This window comes from Columba livia, chromosome 5, assembly GCF_036013475.1.
Source record: "Columba livia isolate bColLiv1 breed racing homer chromosome 5, bColLiv1.pat.W.v2, whole genome shotgun sequence".
NCBI classification, from domain to species: Eukaryota; Metazoa; Chordata; class Aves; order Columbiformes; family Columbidae; genus Columba; species Columba livia.
Window position 1 is genome coordinate 12,347,714 of NC_088606.1, and position 22,903 is coordinate 12,370,616.

Consider the following 22,903-nt stretch of genomic DNA (forward strand, 5'->3'; position numbering starts at 1 on the left):
CTTAGTTCAGATTTGCACAAGGAAATATGTAACATCCTAGCTGATGTCTCGAAGAAAGCTAAAATTTCAAGATCTCATATAGCACGTATGACAGAATGTCTGAGATTTTATATCTTCACAAATATTAAGTTCTACCATTATAAAAACTCCAAGTAGAAGAGAGTTCTTGCTTAGCTGCATACCTCATTTGTTTCATGAATCCCAGTTTCCCATTTTGCATCAGAAATGGTTATAATCTACTAATGTGCATTTTTCTTAATAGCAATCGTTTTACTGATTGCAACTCAATGATTAAAAATATTCTTTCTTACCCACTGAATATCTGGTGTAATGATGCAAAAAACTAGATACTACCAAGGACAATTTAAAGCATTCATCTATGCAATTATGTGCAGCCAGACCAAAGTCTGGCATTGTTTATGGTCCAGACTTGGTAGACACGAACAGGATCTGACTCAAAAGCCTTGCATCAGTAGATAGCTCTGTGCTCCACCAGAACATCAGTCCCTCAACAGAGCAAATAATGGACCAAACTGCTTCTGGATCAAGCACCTCACACTCAGTCAGCCTGAACAAAATACACAGAACAAGCTCTGGCGTGTTTGCAGGAGAGATGCTCTTGGTACTGATTTAATTCACTTGGGACATTCCAAATAACTGTTAATAAAAACCCTAATATGACAGATCAAAACAGCTAAATATCTGATTCTTCCTAATAAAAACAATTACATATCAATGCTTTGTTTCCAAAACCTTCCTAAACAGTATACAGATGAAAGGGATAATAATATCCAGAATATATATAATAATAACAATATAAACTTACTGGTTCTGTAAGTGTACTGTCCTTTTCCAAAAATTGAACTACACAGTATGCCAGCTACAGTAAAAGAAAAAGACTTTCATTAACATACAATGTGAAACTGAACATACTTTCAAATCATGACCATAAATGAAAAACAGTACTGAATTCAAATATAAACAAAACAGTTTTCCCATAATTTTACAAGAATTACTCAGCAGACAATTTAAACAACAATAGGGCAAATACCCTTTACTAATTTTTCACAACCTTCCCAACTCTGTCCTCACCTTTTTTTGGGGTATAATATAGACAAACACATGATCTGATGTTTTTTTTTTCAACCTAGTACTTTGCATTTCAGCACACTTCATCTTTTCAAACATAGGATTTAAAAATCACAATCTTGTCATCTGAAGTACTTTCCACTCACTAACATTTTGGTATCCATGCTGATTTACTATTTTCTATTTCATAACCCAAGTTAGTTAATAATGCATTGAAGGGTTGTAAATCATAGGATATTCTATACATGAGAATTAATGATAACTATGCATATTGATGTAAAACTGAAAAAAGCCAAGGCTGAATTACAGCATTTACCAACTTCAGATTGGAGAATGAGAGTTGTATCTGTGCCTAAACAGTGAATCATTACATCCCTTTCAATCGACAGGCCAAGAGTCCCAAAGTAAATGGGAGGATCACTGCACAGCTCACAAACTGTTTAACCATTTTTCTAACGTCTCTCCATTTATAGAAGTTCAGCTGATGAGTCCAATTCCTGTCTCTAGGTAACCTGACAAATGTATACAGATCAATACATCTAGTGTTCTCCTCTAATCTAAAGTAAATTTGAATTGAATATAGAAATTAGCTTTCTTCATGCGTATCTGGATTTGGTGGCAAATCCTTCTGAATATCTGCCACTGTCTCCATGTGAAGTTTTGTGGTTTTGCTCTGGTGTGTCACACACTAAGCTCATTTGAAGTACCTTCCCGTTTCATTCAGGAGAACACGTAAGAGAAGCATTCTTATGTCACTGTCTTCTTTTTACTGACAGTAATGAGGAATGCAAATCACCTGGAGGCTTTTGAGAATTAATTTGTGAACTAAGGAGAACAGATAAAGACCAATACGTCTCAGGTAGGCAGAACAAAAGGCGGCGATCACAGATGTCTGCACTGGTTGAGATTATAAAAAAGGTCTGATTGGCCACACCCCAACAGGTTATGTTCATAGCATTAGAAAAAAAAACAACAACATATTCTGAAATGGGAGCCACTCTGGCCTGCTACTTCAACAGGAACTGGTGGGAGCCCCAGTAGGCAAGATCCAAAGCAAATGCTTATAAGCAGCTCTAATTGCTAGAGAACTGTAATTATACAAATGGTGTTCTTAAAAATACAAGTTGTTGTTAATTTTATTTTAAGATATGGTACTTAAAGCTTGGAGTACTTGAACTAACATAGAAAATGTTGAACTTTCAAATTAGAAAAAAACCAAAGCTATGTAACAATCTCTCACAGAGAAAATTGCAGAATATTGAAATAACAGTTTTCCCTAACACTGTATGATTTTCCTGCTCCTCCAGGAATTCTGAATGGAATTAAAACGCAGCACAGAAGAGGTACAGCTGGTTCAAAAGCACAATACAATTCAGAAGTCGCCCTTTTTTTTCCTGTGTACTTCTAAAAAGATCTACTGAATTAATTAATGATGTAATTAGTAAATGCCCCAATTCTTTTCAAAACATCAACAGTTTTAAGAAACTGAATTAAGCTTAAATTCTCCAGGTAGTTTAGAAAAAAATATTTATAGATGACATCCACTAAAACTATACTTTTCTGCAGTTTAGGTATGTCTAAACATTACAGACAGGAACAAGATAAACAAAAAATTCTGTGTGTGGATAAATATCAACAACTCTCACCTTAGCTAAGTACTTCATGTGTATCATCTATCAACACTACAGTGCTTTTAAAAAAGGTATTTATATACACGCATATATATTTATTTTTTCCCTCAGGAAGTGAAGCATTACAGGTACATACATTAAATAATTTCTGCAAGGCCTCTTAATAGAGAAATGTTGGAGCCTAGAACAGAATCCACATCAGAATGACCAGACCATCCCCCAGCCTCTCTAGGCAACTTGCTTGAACACTAGTATGAAAAGCGCTGAATAAAACCTACCTGTGGATGGTAGACACTGAGGGATTTCACTTTGTGCAATGGTAACAAAACCTTCAATAGGAATATTTTGTGCTCTTCTTTTAATGGTAAGGCAAATCCATTAATTATGCTGTCAGGGAAATAAATTTAAAAATAAAAATCAGTAATTATACAAAACGTGCACTACTATAGAGAATATACCAAACCTCTTGTTTTCATCGCATGTTTTTTTCCAATCTCCTGGAGGACATGATGCAACAGAAAAAATTACAAATTAAGCATGCACCAGAGACTATTTATTTTTTGATCCAGTTGTCTGAGGTTTATAAACTAATAGAACAGTTAGATCAGCCTCTGCCCATCCCTCACCCAAGTCTTTCACAGGTCCCAAATTCTTTTTCCAAGCAAGATATGACTATACCTACACTTTAGATTCCAACTTTTGCTATGAACTATTGACTATCATCAAAGCTTTGAATACATATTTCTCCCAGCTTCTTCATGGAATTAAAGAATGAACCAGAGACTGGATGTAGAACACATCAGCCCAGGTGAGCATACAAGTCAAAACATGATTTCTGCTAAAACATTACTGTTTCCGCAAGACTCTCACATATAACCAAACATCATTTCATCACACAGCATCCCAGTTAGTGGTGAGCACAGACACGCCTCAATACTGGGTCAACAGCACCTTTACCTAAAATCACAGTACTGTAACAGTGGGTTTTGTTTGCTCACTTTGCTAGCGTTAACATCAGTAAAAACCTCCAGAATCCTATTGCCCATTTACTATTTTAAATCCTATTTTATTCTAGTGCTTTTCACTAAGAAGGACAGAAGGCACCCAGGCAAAGCAACCTATCAAACACATCTTAAAACAAAAACAAAAACCAAAAATCTCAACATATTAAAAAAATTCAAAGTTTCATATATATTTCAGATCTTAGAAATCAGATAATGTCCCAGAATTAAAGCTAAGTAACACTCACCCCTGCTGCACATGCTTAAAATAATTTTCACTAGTAGTGACAGTACAAGTATTTTGAGAGTATGAGGTTATTCCTCCTAAAGTCTCTTAGTGCATAATATCAAAACCCTCCTTCTACATTAATAGTTCTATGGTGCTTTTGCCATAACTTCCACATACTTGACACTATGTTAACTTCATAAAAAAAGTTTCTCCAAGATGTTTTAAGGTTTGTTAACCATGAAGAGGAACAGAATTGTAGGGCAAGTTTGGCCCCGATCGAGCGTGAAGAAATTCTGTGATCCTGTCAGTAGATGATTGTCAGAAACAAACATAACCACTTTAGTAGTTCCTAGTGGAAGTGTTAATTTGTCCAGTATTATATAGCACTTAGCAAAGAATGAAATCCAGTAATTCAGCATGAAATTAAATTCCTCTTTACTTCTGACAAGTCAAAATGCAGGGACTCAACTAAAAACTGTTACTCATAAGCAGCCCAATGTCAACAGCACGCTGCATGAAACTCCTAATGGATTGAAAGCATAACCAGTACAGAACAGTCACGGCTCAGAAGGCTCATTTGATTACTAGAAATTTTTATTTGGATGTCTGGGGAAAAAAATTACTTAACTTTTAAATTTGTAATACTTAAAGCTAACTTAATAAAACCAAGAATGAAAAAGCTGGTGACTTAAGTAACAGTTTTGAAGATCTAGCTCCCTGTTCTAGTATTTAAGCTTTACAGGCTTCTATGTAGCTTGTAACTTTAATCATTGAACATCAAATGACTATTCTGGGCAGAAATGCAGACCTAGAAAATTTTAAAACAGCTTTCCAACTTCAACAACATTGTGGGCTGCAGGGAGATGATCCTTCCCTTCTGCTCAGCCCTGGTGAGACACATCTGGAATGCTGGGGCCAGTTCTGGGCTCCCCAGGACACAAAGGACATGGATGTACTGGGGGGAGTCCAGTGAAGGGCCACAAACATCATAAAGGAGCTGGAGCATCTGACATACAAAGAAAGGCTGAGAAAGCCTCCAGGTGCTAGAAACACGGCGACACATTGCCCAGGTTGTGGAGTCTCCATCATTGGAGATTTCCAAAGCCCAACCAGACAACACCCTGAACAACCTGTTCTTGCTGACCTGCTATTTTTATGTGGAAAGATATGGAAATGTCATAAAATAAACCTAACTAGGTTTTTATAGTGTATGTATAATGTATAAAACCAAAAAGCTTGCACATGGATTAGAGAAACTGTTTGATAAAAAACACACTGGTTTTGATGAGGCTATCAGCTTTAAGTGGTAACATTCTAGTTTCAAGGGCTTTCAGATGCATCACTGAAGTTTGCTATAAAATTAGATTGACAAAAGTTTTCTGAAGTTTCATAACCTATGCTTTGTTTACCTGCTATGCATTTAGTGATGTTAGAAGAATTTTTGAATAAATTTCAATGAGTTACATGTTACTTGTAGTTGCTTTACAACTAGTATTAATTGCAAAGATCCTAAGCTACAAGACGTAAAAAAAAGTTTTAAAAAATTGTCCCATCCCAAAACATTGCTACAGGGTTCAAGTTTTTGCTGAGTTTCTGCAACCTTCCACAAAATTTATTCTCTTTTTACAGCTTTGCTTTGAGACAAGATTAAAATAGCTTCATATCATGTGACAATCTCTAATTCTCAACCTGATCTTCAAAGTCTACTCTGGAGATCGAGTGGGTTTAACTAAACCAAGCCTATAACTTACCTTCCCAGTATTTCCAGTAATTCTGCTATGCCATTGTGATGTTCTGTTTCATAAATAAACCTAAATAAATGAAAAGTTTTACTCAGTTACTGCTGAACAGAGACAGAAATCTAACACCAAGATCCCCATGTAACATTACAGGTAGCCTTGACCTCCCAGGTTTTAGTCAGTAAAAAGAGAACAGAAACACATAGTGAAAAATAAACTTGGTGTTGAAAGCAGCTTGATTTGTGTTTCCACATCAAGCTGCTTTCAAACTTTGTGCTTGCTCTTTTCTCCCACATTTAACAAAGCAGCATGTGCTTGAGCTTTTTCCCATAATCATATTCAATGCCATTTTAATAATGGAAAACTGAACACAGCAAACAGTGCTTTAAATATCAAAATAACACAAGCACCTGGCATAATTAAATTCCATGACTCAGCCTTCTATAGGGCATGCAAGTACAAGGTGTTCAAACAGTTACTACTTATGCATCTAAAAAGCTCTTTGGCATTACAGATTTCCGTGCATACAAAAGGCTCAGAAATGAACAGAGGAAGTCAAATTTTCCTGAATTTTCTTTCGATAGAGCACTGTAATTTACGAGGCAATCACCTTTCCACTCCTCTTCCCAATCGCCCGAGTGTAAATTTACAGGGAAAGTTCTATGCACAACTTCAGGTATTTTGCAAATAGTTATAAAAAATTACACTTATGAGAAAATAATTCCGCTCATTTGAAAATATTTTCTATTTGACAATTAGTCATAGACTGACATATTAAGAAATATTTTTAATTCAGAATATTCAATGTGACACTTTCTTCTCCTCAAAGACCCTTTCTACGCAATTCATGCCAACAACTGCAAACAAAACTAAATACAATGACACAAAAGCTTTGTAGTGAATTAACAGGATCGGCTTAATATATTTTTAAATACATTAGAAAAAAAATATCAATGTAATACTGGGCAGAATTCTGGTCAGTGACTAAAAGACAAACCACACATTCCTTAGATAAGCACAATAATAAACTAATGACTTGCAGGAAAAAGTAAAGGAAATATTTTTGAAAAATTCTACACATACTTTAAGAGCTTATCATGCACAACCCACTAATTCAAGACAGAAGTTGAAACAACTCTCCTCCCTGGTGCTGGTATCCAGGAACACTAGTTTACACTTGGATGCAAAATGTTTCTGCTTCTAGCTCCTAAGTATGATATAACTTTCTGTTTTCTGTTTAATTTCTTTTCCCCCTAGACCTTGGTAGGGAAAGGTTGCCTCTACAGTGCAAATTATATAATCTGCCATATACATTTCAGATATAAAACATATTTTTCTACAAACTATTACAATGTTCATCTAATGACTGGAACATTTCTTAATCTTTCATAAGCCTTGCACCAGACCTGCATTTGAAGACTCTGCTTCCACTATGCCTGCAAGTTCTTTGTTTGGAAGATACACCTGTACTGTCTCCTTAGGACATACTGGCTCAACTGTCTGCATGCCACTGAAGGCTTAATAATTATTTTGAAGTAGCCCCTCCGTATTTCTCCTAAAGGCTTCCTTGTTACCACAGACTGGGAAGATAAGCTCCCTCCACAGCTGGTACTGAGGGGTGTCACTCATGGGATGGCACCGAGTATGTGGCAGCTTTTTGCTATTTTCTTAAAGGGGTAGCATGATAAATTCATTTTGGGATTAAAACAACAGTAGTAGAGAAAAAGGGAAACATGATGGAAGGACTGTAAAACAGATACACAACATAAATATATATAGAAAAGTGTACTAAAACACTAATAAAAAGGCACTATAATCTTGAATTCACACTTAACATAATGACAGTAGAAACACACTTCTAAAGACCTTTGGTAAAACTGTGGATTAATTTTTCATCTTTACATTTTTTGCATCAGGGATGATACTACAGTTTATTCTATGGTGTTAAAAATATTTCACAAGCTCTAAATGGTACATCTCAGTTCTGAGGAAAGAAAATGGAGTAAATATGTTCCTGCAAGCAACTTCCAGATCTCTAACTCACAGAATCACAGAATGTTTGAGCCCAACTCCTGCATTAAGAACAACTACATTCTATTAAGGTACTACTGTAACACAAATACTACTACCAGTAAGAAAAAGCAAAACAAAACACAACACCAAACCTCACAGATAAAGATAACAAAACCACCCACTGAGTCACACAAAGTCAAATTTCAGCTGTCAAATTTATGGTGTATGCAAGACTACCCTAATTTAAATCTCCCTGGTTGGTATTAATTATAGTTAGATGTAGCAATACTGGGTATAAACTTACTAAGAATTTGAAAAATTGCTAGCACTGTCTTGGGAGTATTTTCAGTTGTATACCTGATCACATGCACCAGAATACAAACATGTTGACATACCTATAAAATATATTATTAATTTGTTTCCGTATGTAAGCTCTCAGGCCTAAGAATTTCCCATATATTCTGTGAAGAGTTGTTTTAAGAAAATCTCTTTCACGAGGATCTTCACTGTCGAAGAGCTCTAAAAGCTGCAAACAAGGAAAACAAGAGAGACACTTTACTTGAATCTTATGCACTGTAAAATAATTTAGAGTTTGAAGTTAATTTTTTTTTTTCCTCACCTGTAATACAAACTTCTGATCAATATATTTCTTAGCTATGTTAGGTTGGAAATCTGGAGATTCTAAAAACCTTAAGAAAAATTCATAAACAAGCTGAAAAACAAAACAAAACAAAAATTATTAGTCTTTTAAACATAGATCCATTTTAGTAGCAGCACATTATCAAAATTACAAATTAGTTACTCAGAACTGCATTATGTTTTTATTTATATTTATTTATATAATACACAGTAAAAGCTTTGCTCTGGCTCTCCTGACAAAGTATGAGAACTTGATGTTCTCTAAACCACACTGAAATTTCGCTGAGCTCCATCACTAGATTTTACTCTGATGACATACAGTAATCTAATATTCACCAAGCCCAGAAGTATGTGTTATGAAAATTCTCTGTTCTCTGCTTGCCATTGTACCTCTGAGAGCCAGAGCTGTGCCAGCCAGATCAAAGCATTCACAGTGACAAACTGCATCTCATTTAAAACCACAGCAGTTACAGCTGTACTGCAAGAAACAACCCTCTAACCTCTAATAATGCTAACTGAAAATTTTAAAAATATTATCAGTTTAAATGTAATAAATATTTTAAATATCGCAAATAAATGTAACTGACTTGAGATAAACCCATAAAATAAATGATTTTGAGTCAATAAACAATGACTTCAATGTCAAAATTTTGTTAGACTGTGACTCTTTCATCTTCCTTACATACCTGTAGATGAGGCCATGCAGCTTCTAAGGTGGGTTCATCCTCCTCTGGATCAAATTCTGCTCCCGTTGGATTGGAAGATGGTGGTAATGTTCGAAACATATTAACTGCAAACTGAAATCAGGAATGTCTTTAAGAACTTTCAAACAAGTGAATAATTTTAAAAAAGACTTCAAAGATGGTTTTGACTAAGAATTCTCCACATGAACTATTTTAATGAATGTTTGCAAAAATACAGGCTACATAACCCAGTAGTTTAAACAATAATGAGATACATTCATTCTTTTTCAACAATTTCTAACTTGGAGAACACTTTTCCAGGCAACACTCTTTAAAGCACAAACATACTGCCAGGACATTTGCTATGAGGATATTGCTCTGATCTCTTTACACACACATTCTAAAAGCCCAAACAAATGCATATCAAGTGTTTATACAAACATTTTTATATATACACTTCAAAAAGCCTTACAGCAACCTGCAGAAGAAGTCAGAAGCAGAGATGCAAAACAAAGATTACCCACAACTGTTCTTCTTTGCAAAATATTATCAGCTTCCTTCCATGCCATGAGTATATAACATGGAAAAACTTTAAAACCAATTCCTCCTTCCACCTCTTAGTGGTATTTCTCTTATACCATGTCCATCTACCTGACATCGCAGGGTACTGAATGGGGAGAAATGCACATCCTAATCCTTTCATCTTTCACTTCATCTGAATTCTCAAAACCCTGAAAACTATTTAGCATCCTCGTGGAACTGGAGCAGACTACAAAGATGAATCGCTTTTCAAGTAGTTGATAGAAACATAATGTATCTGTGTATGTAAGTGCTTGTTTGGATGCACATTCATACTGTGTTTGAAGCAAAGTAATGCTTTTCACAAACCCCTTCAAGATGAAGAAAGTTTCAAAGTCCCTAAAAAAGACAAAAAACCCATTCCCTGTCACATGGACAGAATATTTTTCCATGAGGTTGCGGTCTGGGCAAAACAACCTCATAACTAAGTGCATGGAGCTGGAGTTTTCTTTAATAAAAATGTATCAGCAGAAACAATCACATGTTAATTCATACAATGCATTACAATCACAAAAAAAGTAAAACACATTTGTTGGCTTAAAAAAAAAAATCTTACATGATTTTTGGGATAAATTTAGCACACCTCATCTAGAGTGGTGCAAAGATCTAAAAGGTCTGCAGTATCCTAAATTCTCCATGGGAAATGCTAGCTAGCCAAACCAGCTGGCTTCACCATGAGTAACAAGGGAACAACCAGCGAGCAATTCAAATGATTGTTCTCACACCATGAGGGGTTAATGATTAAAACTTTACTGGGCAAATTGGACAGAAAAGGTTTCTGCACATGCCAGTAAGAAAACCTGAAAAAGCCTCTACCTGTATACCCAAGACTGCTATGGCTGTCAATACTGAAAAGAGACTAATTCTTCAATTCCACTTGTAATCCAGAGTATTAGGTAGGGCAGACGTTGGTAGGAGACAACCAAATCGCTGAGCAAGTAGAAATACATAATCTATTTAGCCACACCCAAAAGAAACGTTCTATTTCGTTGCTTACTCATTATCAAACCAGTACCAAGCAGTCTAAACTTATTTCTGTACAGAATAAAAGAAAAGAAAGATCAATTTGAGTTAGTATATGTTCCTAAACCACCTCCACTACTTCAAAATGATCCTTTAAGACAAATGCCTCAGTCTCTCAGCAGCTTGAACACATTGCAGAAATGAGAAGGCTGCCAAAATAAAAACATAGTGGTGTTCTGTCCTAACCCTTCACAATGACTGATTACATCAGGCTTCATAAAGAAATTCACTTCAAGTCTATACCTACTTACAACACTGAAGTAAATTCTGCTTTCAAATACACAGACCATTTTGTGCTTCCTAAAAATACTCAAACATTTTAAAGTAAATTTCAGTAACATCTGCTCACGAGAATGGTGGCTCTGCTGAATGGAGCTACATCCTGCACAAAACTCATTTATTGAATCAGCTGCAGCGGTTACACGGAGCTTCAGCATCAAGCATACATCCTAAATATGTACCACAAGTACCAGTAAGAGTTAATCTATACATGGTTATTGATGTTCGACTGCTGTAAGACTGGAAGTGTCTTTTTGCAAGTATTTAAGGGAAAATCTGAGAATACACTTGCAAAGCCTGGCAAAGCAAGAGATAACAGGGCAGAGAAGCTGATCTAGCAGGAAAAAAAAAATATTTGCAAAGGGCTACATCACCAGGAGCAGCAGAAACATTTCCTGAGCCTTTTCGAGAAAACCAATACTTGACTCAGCAAACATGCCAGTACAGGGCATCTCCAGAGCCAAGCAGGAAAAAATAAGGTTACTCTATTGGAACATGCACTGAACTGAATGTCTTACTTGAGGAATCACAGAATCGACTGGGTTGGAAAAGACCTCAGAGATCATCAAGTCCAACCCTTGGTCCAACTCTAGTCCGTTTACTAGATCATGGCACTAAGTGCCATGTCCAATCTCAGTTTAAAAACCTCCAGGGATGGTGAGTCCATCACCTTCCTGGGCAGCCATTCCAATGCCTGACCACTCTCTCTGTAAAGAATTTCTTTCTAATATCCAGCCTAAATTTCCCCTGGCAGAGTTTAAGCCCATGCCCCCTTGTCCTATTGCTAACTGCCTGGGAGAAGAGACCAATCCCCACCTGGCTATAACTTCCCTTCAGGTAGTTATAGAGAGTGATGAGGTCACCTCTAAGCCTCCTCTTCTCTAGACTAAACAACCCCAGCTCCCTCAGCCTCTCCCCATAGGTCTTATGTTCAAGTCCCTTCACCAGTCGTGTTGCTCTTCTCTGGACCCGCTCCAGCACTTCAATCTCTTTCCTGAACTGAGGGGCCCAGAACTGAACACAATACTCCAGGTGTGGCCTCACCAATGCAGAGTACAGGGGAAGGATCACTTCCCTTGTCCTGCTGACCACGCTATTTTGGATACAGGACAGGATACCGTTGGCCTTCTTGGCCACCTGGGCACACTGTTGGCTCATGTTGAGCTTCCTGTCAATTAGTACCCCCAGGTCCCTTTCTGTCTGACTGCTCTCCAGCCACTCTGTGCCCAGCCTGTAGCGCTGCAGGGGGTTGTTGCAGCCAAAGTGCAGGACTCGGCACTTGGCCTTGTTGAACTTCATCCCATTGGAATCAGCCCATTTTTCCAGTCTATCCAGATCCCTCTGCAGAGCCCTCCTGCCTTCCAGCAGGTCGACACTCTCTCCCAGCTTGGTGTCATCAGCAAATTTGCTGATGATGGTCTCAATCCCCTCATCTAAATCATCAATAAAGATGTTAAACAGGACTGGACCCAACACTGACCCCTGGGGAACACCGCTAGTGACTGGCCGCCAGCTGGATGCAGCCCCATTCACCAGCACTCTCTGGGCCCGGCCCTCCAGCCAGTTCTTCACCCAGCAGAGAGTGCACTTGTCCAAGCCATGGGCTACCAGGAAGCGAAAGTACATTTTATTTACTTCATCAGCCAAAAGTTTCCCACACTTTTAACAACTATGTAATACAGCTCAATTTGAGAAAAAACCCTAAACCCTACAAGTTTTAATTTACTTACAATGTAGCTATTCAGAATGCAAGATTTACTCCAATATCCCATTTAAGATATATTCTTTATGCCACAATTTCAATCTTTTGTTCGAATTCCATCACAGATAAAAATCATATGTGCCATACACGCATTCTTATTATTTTCTCAGGTTTTATTGAGGTTTTTTTTGGTTGGTTGATTGGTTTGGGATTTTTTTGTGTCTTTATTTTTTCAAATATTATCTAAGCTTTCTTGCTGACCATTTGAAGATTACTTTGAAAGCTCTGAAAGATTAAGCTGAGTTTAAAGACGCTACTTCGCAGAGGAATGTGTTCCACCCATCTTTGGTGGGATCCCGGGAAAGGCAGCAGAATGCCATGTTTCTTTCTTCACATGCTGACTTCTCATCAACACCTCCACTCACAGTTTAAAATAATGCTGTGAATTACCTATTAACTGGCAGGGCTAAGGAGCATATGTACATGCTGTCCTGCCATCTCACATGTGACAGATGGCAGAGCAGACAGTGGGAGGCAGCAGCAAACCGTATTAGCTAAATCTGCAAGAATGACATCATTTTCCCATGAAGGAAAAGTCATCCCGAGGCTGTGTTTTTCTTCAGAATATTTCTTCATTTCAGCCACTGAGATGTAGGTCTGATACAGAATGAGACTGACATATCAGAATAATTACTATTTCAGAGAATTAAAACTAAAACTAAAATATCTTTATGTTCCCCTTTTTAAAAGCATGGACATCAAGCAACTAACAACCTCCAACCTTCGCCTAAAAAATATGGTGAAAACAATAATCAATGCTCTTGCAAGAAAATAAATCCAGGAAGACTAGACTTGAAATTTAAAACTTACTAAGGTTGTTAAGCAAATGGAAGAATAATTGGCTTTTTCTAGATGAGAAAGTCTCGGGCTCTTGCTACAAAAAAGAAAAGTCAGGTCATGTAAGGTACAATGTTTTACATTTTTTATTTTTGAGAATATCAAACGGAAAGATTTAAAACCCCAAACCAGAATAATTTGTTCCATAAGCAATGGAACAAATGAAGCCTGATTTGATGTGCTTTGTGTTTTATATTCTTGACTAACAGAACACAAATTGCTCAAATCAAGGTGCAGCATCTCTCTGTGAAGGCACAAACCTGAAACTCTCTCATCTATTAAGCCACAGAAATTTAGGAAAATTTACAATGAATTAATATGAGTGAGACCTTTACCTTTCTGCCAAAGGCTGATCTTTTTCCTAACTTCTCAGTCTTTTGACCACACAGACAAGTTGCAAAACCTAATTTTCTCTAAGGCAAATTTCCCACAGAAGTACTAAAAAAACACAGTGTAGCTTCAAACACAACCCCACTGCAGCTCCACCCCCCGCCAACAAAACCCCACAAGCCCCACCAAATTTATGAAATGCGAATCTTTAGGAAAACTGGGCTACTGAGTTAAAATTCTCTCTGTGCTGTTACCACTGACAATACTTGAATGCAAAGGTCATAACTTAGGAAAATAGCAGAACAAAAAAGGAAAAGCAAACAAGCTGCATTTTTACTGCATCACAGACATGCTTGCTGTAATGGTAGTTACGCACCCTGCTTTTCTGGTGGCCCATTTTGTATAACCCCGGAGAATATTTTCAAGCAAGTAAGTGTCAGAGATATCTTTATGCATTTTCTCCTCCCTTGTGCTGAGAAGCCTGAGTGAAGCCTCACACGAACAGCTCTGAATGTCAAGCCATAAACTCTGAAAGCCTGTGCCTTCTATACTCACATCCTAATAGCTAAATAGAACCACAAGTAGTACACTTCTGTTGACAGTAACATCTCGTTACTTCACAAAAATGGTAATTTGCCATCCACAAGAACTTCATCATCACCACCACTAAGGAAATTATTCTGGGAGCTACAGAACTAAGTAAGCCATATTTATACAAGCTTTTGATCTATTTCTTTCTTAGAAAACAGTCCTGAACCTCCACACGCAGGACTGCCCAGCCTCCTCAGGCTCTCTTCAACAGCCTCTGGCTGGCCAGCGGGGAAGAGAACATTCATATTGATGTCCACCTTTATAGTCCTTAAAAGAGATACAATCCAGATAATGCCCATCTCTTCCTGAGGTGGAAAGCTGCATTAATTTGGAAAGCAACATTAATTTGGGTCTGTATCCTACATAGCTAGCAAATCTCAAAGTTCTACAAAACCAATACCCTGATGTTGGTACTTCTGACAAACTAGTGCACGGGAGAACATTCTCACACACTCCAGTTTTCTTGAAAAGCCAAGCTAAAAAACCCAAACATGCATTCTTTTCTCATAAGAATCTGTAACAGATGCTTTTGATCAAAAAACCTAAACTTATCATTTATATTTACAAGATTTACTCAGACATTTGACTGCATGGCTTATGGTTTTGAAAAGAGGTAAGTTCCTGCTCTGAGGCTAATAAATCCAACCTTATGATATCATAACTGAGAAACTGAACTTGTTATACAACCATTTAATAAAAACATTTCCTTTCCCATCACATCTTTATGTACAAATGCAAAAAAAAAAATAATTAAGAACATGTCAGCTGGCTCTTTAAGGAAGAAAGAGAAGAAACTCTTGCACTAACACTGGAGAGTAACACTGAATCCATCTTGGAAATTAATTTCTCTCATATCTTTTGAAAAGGAAACTTATGATTAACATTAAATAGTTGAACTAAGCCACTACATTAATATATAGCTTTAAGACAAGATCTTACTATAAATTATGCCAGGGCACTTGAAGCAAAAAAAGGAAGAGGGTGGAGCTGATGGACACGACATGAACACTATAATTGTAAAGAATACAGGACCACCAGATAAGGTAGATGCTTCTCGTATCAGAAAGAAATAAGATTATGAGCTATTGAAAAGGAAAATATTGACTATTTCTTGGTCACTTGAACAATTTTACTGAAAATACTATTCCCTCTTAATATAATTCAAGGGAAGTAACAGCACACAACTTAGCATAACTTATGTGTCTTGGAAGATTCTTGAAGTACACAGAGACATGAGATTTATTTTTCCCTAAAATACACAAAATTAACTGAAATCTACTGCTAGAATTTAGCAAAAGTACATTTCAATCTATATGTACAAGGCTCAAAGAAAGAGGCTGACAGTGCTACTGCAGGAGGAATACATTACTTTCAGAACAGATGACCAAAAAGAAATTGTTCCATAGAAGTGGCCTAAAAAAACCTGCTATCTGAATTTAACCTCAAAATAATAGTTCCGGTGCCCTCACTGACAGTGTCTATCACAGCATCATGTAAGAACCAGCAAGGAAATCCCACACCCTTTAGAATCTTGCACATGAAAAGCATTTTAAAGTCATTTGACATAATTGCCAAACAGATGCTGCGTGCTCCCAGCAAAATGCTGGCGATTAAGATAGCAGCCAAATTCTACACCAAGATTTATGAACTCATCGAAGTGCAGCCTTTATTACCATTAGTTGCATCTGAATGTGAAGACAATGTATATTCTCCTCAGCCAAATGTATTCTGGCCACAAATGTTTACTGGAATAAGATAATGCAGACACATAAGGCAAAAATTATAAATTATGGGCAGTTAAGTCTTCTTATGCAAACACTAATGTCTGACACAGATACTCAAGAACTCACCATGAACTCCATTTTACCTAAGTGGAGACTCAGCAAGCTTAACTCTCATAACTCCCCTTTCATCACTGTCAATTATTCCAAAAGAAGCAATCAATTAGCAAAAACCAATGATACAAATTAACTACCAAGACATGGGAAAAGCCATGATACCCACATCTCCTCATTAACCATCCTCAATGCTTCATGTACGTGTTTGACATGTAGAGTTGTAAGCAATCCTCACATACTCGTAAGTTCTCATGAAAATAACTTCTGTATCAGTAAACACTTATGGCCGATTTAGATAACAAGCAATCTCCAGAATAAACAACATCTTTTATACTATAAATCCTTAGAATCTTTGAAGAAGCTTCAAAGTCTGATCTGTGCGAGGACCTCAAAATTTGACTGAGTTCATATTTATGTTAAAGAAACACTTTTCTTATCCCCCTGAGAATTCACCCCAAGCTATAAAGTTTTGGGAAGAAACCACCACACCACACACCGTCAAGAGTTTCTTCTAGGCTCAGCAGTCAGCTATTTCAGAAGATGCTTTTTGTTCTCAGTGTATTGCAGACAACAGCTAAAAGGCCTGAGACCTCAACCTGACTGCTACTCCAGCCAACTCGTGTTTGGTCACTGCAAGTAGAGCTGAAAGACCCTCTTACAGTTTCACGGCCTCCTCTGGAGCGGACTTAAGCACAACAGAAAAAACAAGTGGGGCTAGCTGGCTAAGATTTGGATAGTGAGCAGGGAGAAACAACGCAGGTCTGAACAGTTCGCACTCCTTGTTCCAGCAGAATCCTCATCTGCCATCTGGTGTACTACATAAGGTGCGACTCTCATCCTCACCTCTGAATACAGAAGAAAAATCAATCACTGGCAATGAGGGGGATTACATAAATTAAGCATCAAGCTTGCACAGGTGATCTTAATTCTAATTTTTTTTTTCAATTTTCAGTTTTGAAATCTACCTTTTTTTAAACAGCTGGATGTATTTAACATTCCTCTCTATTTTTATAAACATCTATTTAAAAAAGTGTGGAAAAAAGCAATCTTCTTTTTAATACAAGACTTCATTTTTACCAATTTAAACCATAATTTGGTTCTCTTTCATGTATGTGTTAGTTTTTATCTGAAGAAAAACAGAACCAACAGCAGCAATGGGATTTAAAAGCATTGTTATATTACTGTTTTGCAGATGTGAAAACATAGTTGAACTTTTTCGAAAATTTCAGAATGATTTCTTAAAATAAAACTGATAGGAGTAACTGTGAATTTAAAAAAAAGGTCAAAAATGTTTCCCATTGTTAAATCACTTACCATATGTACTACTTCAGGGTAAATAGGTTCTGTAATCACATTGCGATTGTGTGTGATATATTCTACCATTTCACTTAAAGCTGCTCGTTTTACTTCCTTCCACTTTAGGTCACTTAGTGGATCAGAAACAAAGTCAAAAAGTACACAACATTGTCGTAACTTCTGGATAAAAAGCTTTTCTTGATCAGCAGGAGGAACATCTGAAAAGTGGAAAAAGAAGAAAAAAAACTGGTTATAAATTATATTGTAGCAAACTTTTCTCCCCATTTTTATTTCCCAAGACACAGGCACAGCGATGTTTCAGACTACAAGCGAACTTCCTGAATCTTCAAATAACTTTCAGGAATATAACAGTCCAGAGTATGAACCCCAGTAAAACACACTGTATATGATTCAACAAAATTGCAGTAGTGACGCATACTTGCCTTTGCCAGAAATAGGTACTTCATAGAAAAAATACATACTTAAAAAACATCTGAAGGAATTTCCCAAGCAGCTCAGTTTGTCTAAAAAAAAATTATTATGTCATATTTGCAGAAATACTTTTTTTTATAATATGAGAAATAAATGAGTGGATCTTCAGTTTCAGCATTTTATTTAAGCCAGAGCCACTTCTTAAGCCCAGGAGCTGCCACTTCATGAAGCCCTTTTTCACATTAAGTGCCTCCTACAACATGACAGGCTGCAGTCACCATGTCTACGCACAGTACAACCATTCCAGATTTTCTTAACTTCAGCAACATAAGAAATATCTAAAGAAACTGGAGTGACACACTTAGGATCTTCAGCTATTGGGTCAGTTTGTAACACTGTGTTCAATGTTTGTTTTGCACATTGTCCTGGTTTTGTTAAAAACAAGTTTCTCTTTCAGTGAATTTTGCCTGTCAGCTAAAGCCTTCAAATTAACTGCATTTTCCTGGAGAACCAGACACATGTTTTGGTAAACCTAGCAATGGAATGCAAACTTATTGATAAGCATGGATGGATATCTCTCAAGAGGGGCAATGAGAAACAAGTGAGCAAGAAACTGACCAACTGTGTATAACATTCCATTCACGTGAATACTTCATATAAAAGTGGGAGATCACGAGGATCTCGTCCCTTTTCCCTTTTTCCTTATGGCCGACATTAGGAGAGGACCTTGCTAGTCGTCCCTGTGAACTGAGGCCTAGTGAGAGACTGAATCCAGCTCCGGTTGGCTGCAGAGTCCAGTCCAGGATTTCATGTGTCAGCTCTGCAGTTGCTGAGACTTTCAAGATTGGTTTTGTATATTTTGTATTATTTTCTCTATTCTTATTAGTAGCACTAGTAAAACATTGTGAATTTTTCCAACTCTCTTCTCTCTGTCCTTCTTTCCCTCCTGATCGCCTGTGGGAAGGGGGGAGAGGGAGAGGCAAAAAGGGGGAAGTGGGGAGGAAGAGGGGGTTAACAATACATCTGCCAGGGTTTTATTGTCACCCCACAATCTAACCCTCGACACACATACAAGTGTTAGACTTTATTATCCATCTATTTAAGCACTTGCAGGAGTCTGGCAAACTGATAAGAAACTATTTTGATTTATCTCTTCTGTGATACCTATTAAAAATATCTCACAGGCTTCAGATATCCTGAGAGCCAGACTCTAGGTTATTAAAATATCTAGGTTATTAAAAAGTTAAAATTTTTACCTCACAATTTTCACTTTCTGTGCTTTATACCTTAATCCTCTCTGCTAATCATCTGTAATTAATTATTCAGCACTTTCATGTGACGTGAAATTAGATTGCACAGTTCAAACTTAATATACTGAATTAATAAGCAAACCAGCACTACTTTTACCATCAGTATTTTCTGAAATAACTAATCTTCAAAAAACTAGACGTATACTCACACCAACATAGATCCACCAATTACAATTTGAAACTAAACTAAGCCTAAATCACCATGTCCAAATATAGATGGAGAAGTTTAAGTTTAGGTTGCTGTTAAGAAAGAAGTAACACCAGACTGCTGTTTACAAACATATGTTGACAAATTAAAATAGCTTCTATGGCTAACATTTCAACAGTTATAGAACAAAAGTTATGCCTTTAAATTCTACAGAGCTTTAGCCTCAATGCCACAAAATTCTGCATGTGCTTTGTTTTCTGCTTAAGCAATTCCATGAGTAGCTAAGATGACTAATGCATGTGAAATTAGACATCGTAGTATTTGAAATTAGACATCGAAGTATTTGAAAGTTAAGGTCCTGATCCTGAAAGTTTTGCCGTGTATGTCTATACTTTGAAAATTCTAATGTAATTGGCCAGAGGTCAAGAAATCGGTACCATATTTTGACAGCAGCAAAAATTCATGTCCAATTAACTGTAGTACTAGTCTTCAGACAAGAAATGTGAATACACCACAGAAAGCTTGTGTAAATTAACACCATAACACTTTTTATGCTTCTGCATAATGACTCCTTTATTGTTAGGTATGAACTGCTAAAACATTAATAGCACGTTAAAAAAGAGTAAGACTAGATTGCCTTTGTAATTATTTCTGCAGTTTGCTCCCACCTCTCCCAGTTTTTGACTCTTCTTAGAGTATCATGAAGTGCTAAAATTTTCTTAAACCCAAGCAGCAGGAGCTACCATCAAACAAAGGATTTCAAGTGGTACTACTGAATACAAGCACACACAACCGAGCCCATGCACGTATGATCTAATACACTGAATGTCTGTGATGTCTACAGGCCAGCTGATTAGTTAACACAGTAAGTTGCTCTCCTTTAAGTGCCTGACAAACTCCTCCTCAAGATAACAAAAGCTGAAGTAGTTCCTCTCTCCCCAAGAGAAGTTGCTTTCAAGAGTGATTTTGTTATAATAAACCTAGACATATTTGGTTTAAAACTATCAGCATTTTTTTTAGGTTACATACACTGAATTGCTCTGAAGATTAACTCTAGGAAAAACAAAACACCCTGTAAAGTAACATCCTTGAAGAACATACAGAATAAAAATGAAGCATACATGAAAGAAACCATAACCAGTTACAGACTTCAGTGTCACCGAGACACCTGAGACGGGGGCTTCAAGAACTAGAAAGAAGGTGCTAAATGACAGGTGTCCCTAAACAGAGCAACAACTTTTTGACAAATAAACCAAAATTCCTGTCCAGTGCTGTGAACAAGTCAGAGGTACTTTAAGTCACACAAATTTTGTATCCCAATAAACATGCTTTTGTCTATTTGGATTAAAAACTATAGCAATTAATAATTTATCCTGGAAAAAGAGTATTTAATTAAGTAGTTTGCATATTGAAAGCCAAATATATGGCTTGAACGTAAAACTTCTTGGATGCACAAAGTGGTTGGAGTGGTTACCTTTTCCCAATTAACTGTAAAACAGAAAAATGGGAAGCGGTTCAACCTGAAGGTTAACAAGCCAGTTTCACTTATGGATACTGTGCTGCGAATGTACACTCCACAAAATCCGAAGCTTAAATAGAGGCTGTAACCATACAAGTAACGGACACACAATTACGGTGATTTACAGTACACTAACCTGAAAGGAGAGGAAACATTAAAACAGCAATTACTACTAATCTTAGAAGTTAAAGACTGACAACTAAGAGGGTCAAGAAACACCCTCACAGGGCAAACCGCCTCTCTCACCATTTATGTTGAAGTTGCTTAACTATTTTAAGTACCTCAGTCATCCTTGTTATTCTAGAGGAGAGAGAACTTCTTCATACAGATTAAGAACTTCACCTATTTCTGTGGAACTGTGTTTTGTTTATTTGGGTTTCTCACCCCCACTCCCCACTTTAGGAGTGTTCACCAATAGCTTTCAATTGTCTGGACCTCAAATCTCTTGTGGTACTTGTCTGGAGCACTTGCTGTCAAATCAAGGTAATCCCTACTTTTAAGGTTTGAAAGGATGACTTCAGTCTGACAGAAGACAGGAGGTGTCTAAGAAGCTGACCCGAGTAGACCATAATTTTTGTGCAGAGAATGTATGGATGCATGCAGAGCAACCTGAGACACCCCAAGAAATCATTAATCCTCAGCCATGTGCCAGAAACTATCTGGCTACGTTCTTTCAGTTCACAGCACAGCAACTTCTACATCATCTTCCACTTCAAACTGAAGGGGTAACCCCCAGCTTCCAATTTGCAGATGTTAACTGACATATTAAAAGTGTGTCATTAGGGAATATTTTCCATAATTGAGCAACTTTGGTGCTCCATTCCCCAATGACCATGGGAAGGCCAAGGTTACTCAGACACTACTCCCTACAATTACTCCAAAGCTTACATCTAGAGCAATTTTATTTTTTTTTAAACAAACCAAACACCCTCCCCCCCAAATCCACACCTCTATTTTCTAGCCATTATTGACATCATTTTCACATAATTTGTTTCTAAACAGTAGCACTAGTATGATCTTAAGCCTATTCAATCCAAACACAATCCCCATCAGTAATCATACTTTAAATAAGTACTGTTTCTGGTCTTCTACTGGAACAGGAATATACTTTTTCAGAATCACAAAATATTTCATTCTTACATTAGAATTGGATGTCCAGCAATTCCTGACCAAGATTCATACAAATATCATAATATTCTATTTTATGCTGAGATCTGCACTAATCATCCTACTGTCCTTTTTGTGAGACAGAAAAATACACTTGAAAAAGTACCAAAGAAGGTACGTACTATGATAACAAGGTAAGCCCCTGGACCCGAGGGATCAGCTTTTTGCCTTGCTTAGGTTTTTCTGAGTTCTGTTCCTTCTAGTCCCAGGATAACTGTTAGACCAACTCACACAACTGACACAGATGCAAACTCTACCCCTTCTATTTTAATGGTACTGATACAGAAGTAACTATTCAGTTTAAAACCATCAAAATCATCTTAGACTGTGGCCTAAACTTGCTGATGAGTACAAAATAAGTTTCCTTGCACTGTATAATTGATACCAGCTGTGCCCACTGCGAACAAACTGTTCAGGCTGGTGACTCCCCGCTGTGTCCTCACTCGCTTCTCAGCCAGGACGTGGCACCGTTCTGCACCCAGGAGCCCCCGACAGACAGACTGTGGCACCCTGAGAAACCACAGGGGTTTAAGGTGCAGCATAGCTAAAGAACTTAAACACAGACATATTCTAACAAATCAAGATTTTTTTTCTGTCTTCATATCAAAAAAAATTTTGCCCGGTTAAAGAAACTTAAAAATTGAAAAAGTAAACCAGAAAACACTGAAGTTCAGTTTTTAAGAGCCTGAACATATGTTCAATATTGCATGCATATTTTTGCACTGTAAGACTGAAGAGAACTTGCTGTTCTCTGGATAGTATTTTTTA

The 22,903-nt window shown here is 37.1% G+C and overlaps 1 protein-coding gene across 4 annotated transcripts in view; it reads right to left on the minus strand.

The window, feature by feature from the left end:
• The window catches only part of PPP2R5C (protein phosphatase 2 regulatory subunit B'gamma), an 84,857-nt gene that overhangs the window by 15,696 nt on the left and 46,258 nt on the right, over positions 1–22,903 (minus strand). For all 4 annotated transcript variants that reach the window (XR_010472756.1, XM_065063464.1, XM_065063465.1 and 1 more), the window contains 7 exons: positions 17,578–17,777; positions 9,028–9,138; positions 8,322–8,414; positions 8,098–8,228; positions 5,702–5,761; positions 2,999–3,107; positions 827–880 (listed from right to left, as the gene is read on the minus strand). Coding sequence is in view for 3 of the 4 variants with exons in the window: in XM_065063464.1 (XP_064919536.1) it covers positions 827–880; positions 2,999–3,107; positions 5,702–5,761; positions 8,098–8,228; positions 8,322–8,414; positions 9,028–9,138; positions 17,578–17,777 (758 nt within the window). In the remaining variant the exon portion in view is untranslated. The remainder of the gene's footprint in view (positions 1–826; positions 881–2,998; positions 3,108–5,701; positions 5,762–8,097; positions 8,229–8,321; positions 8,415–9,027; positions 9,139–17,577; positions 17,778–22,903) is intronic.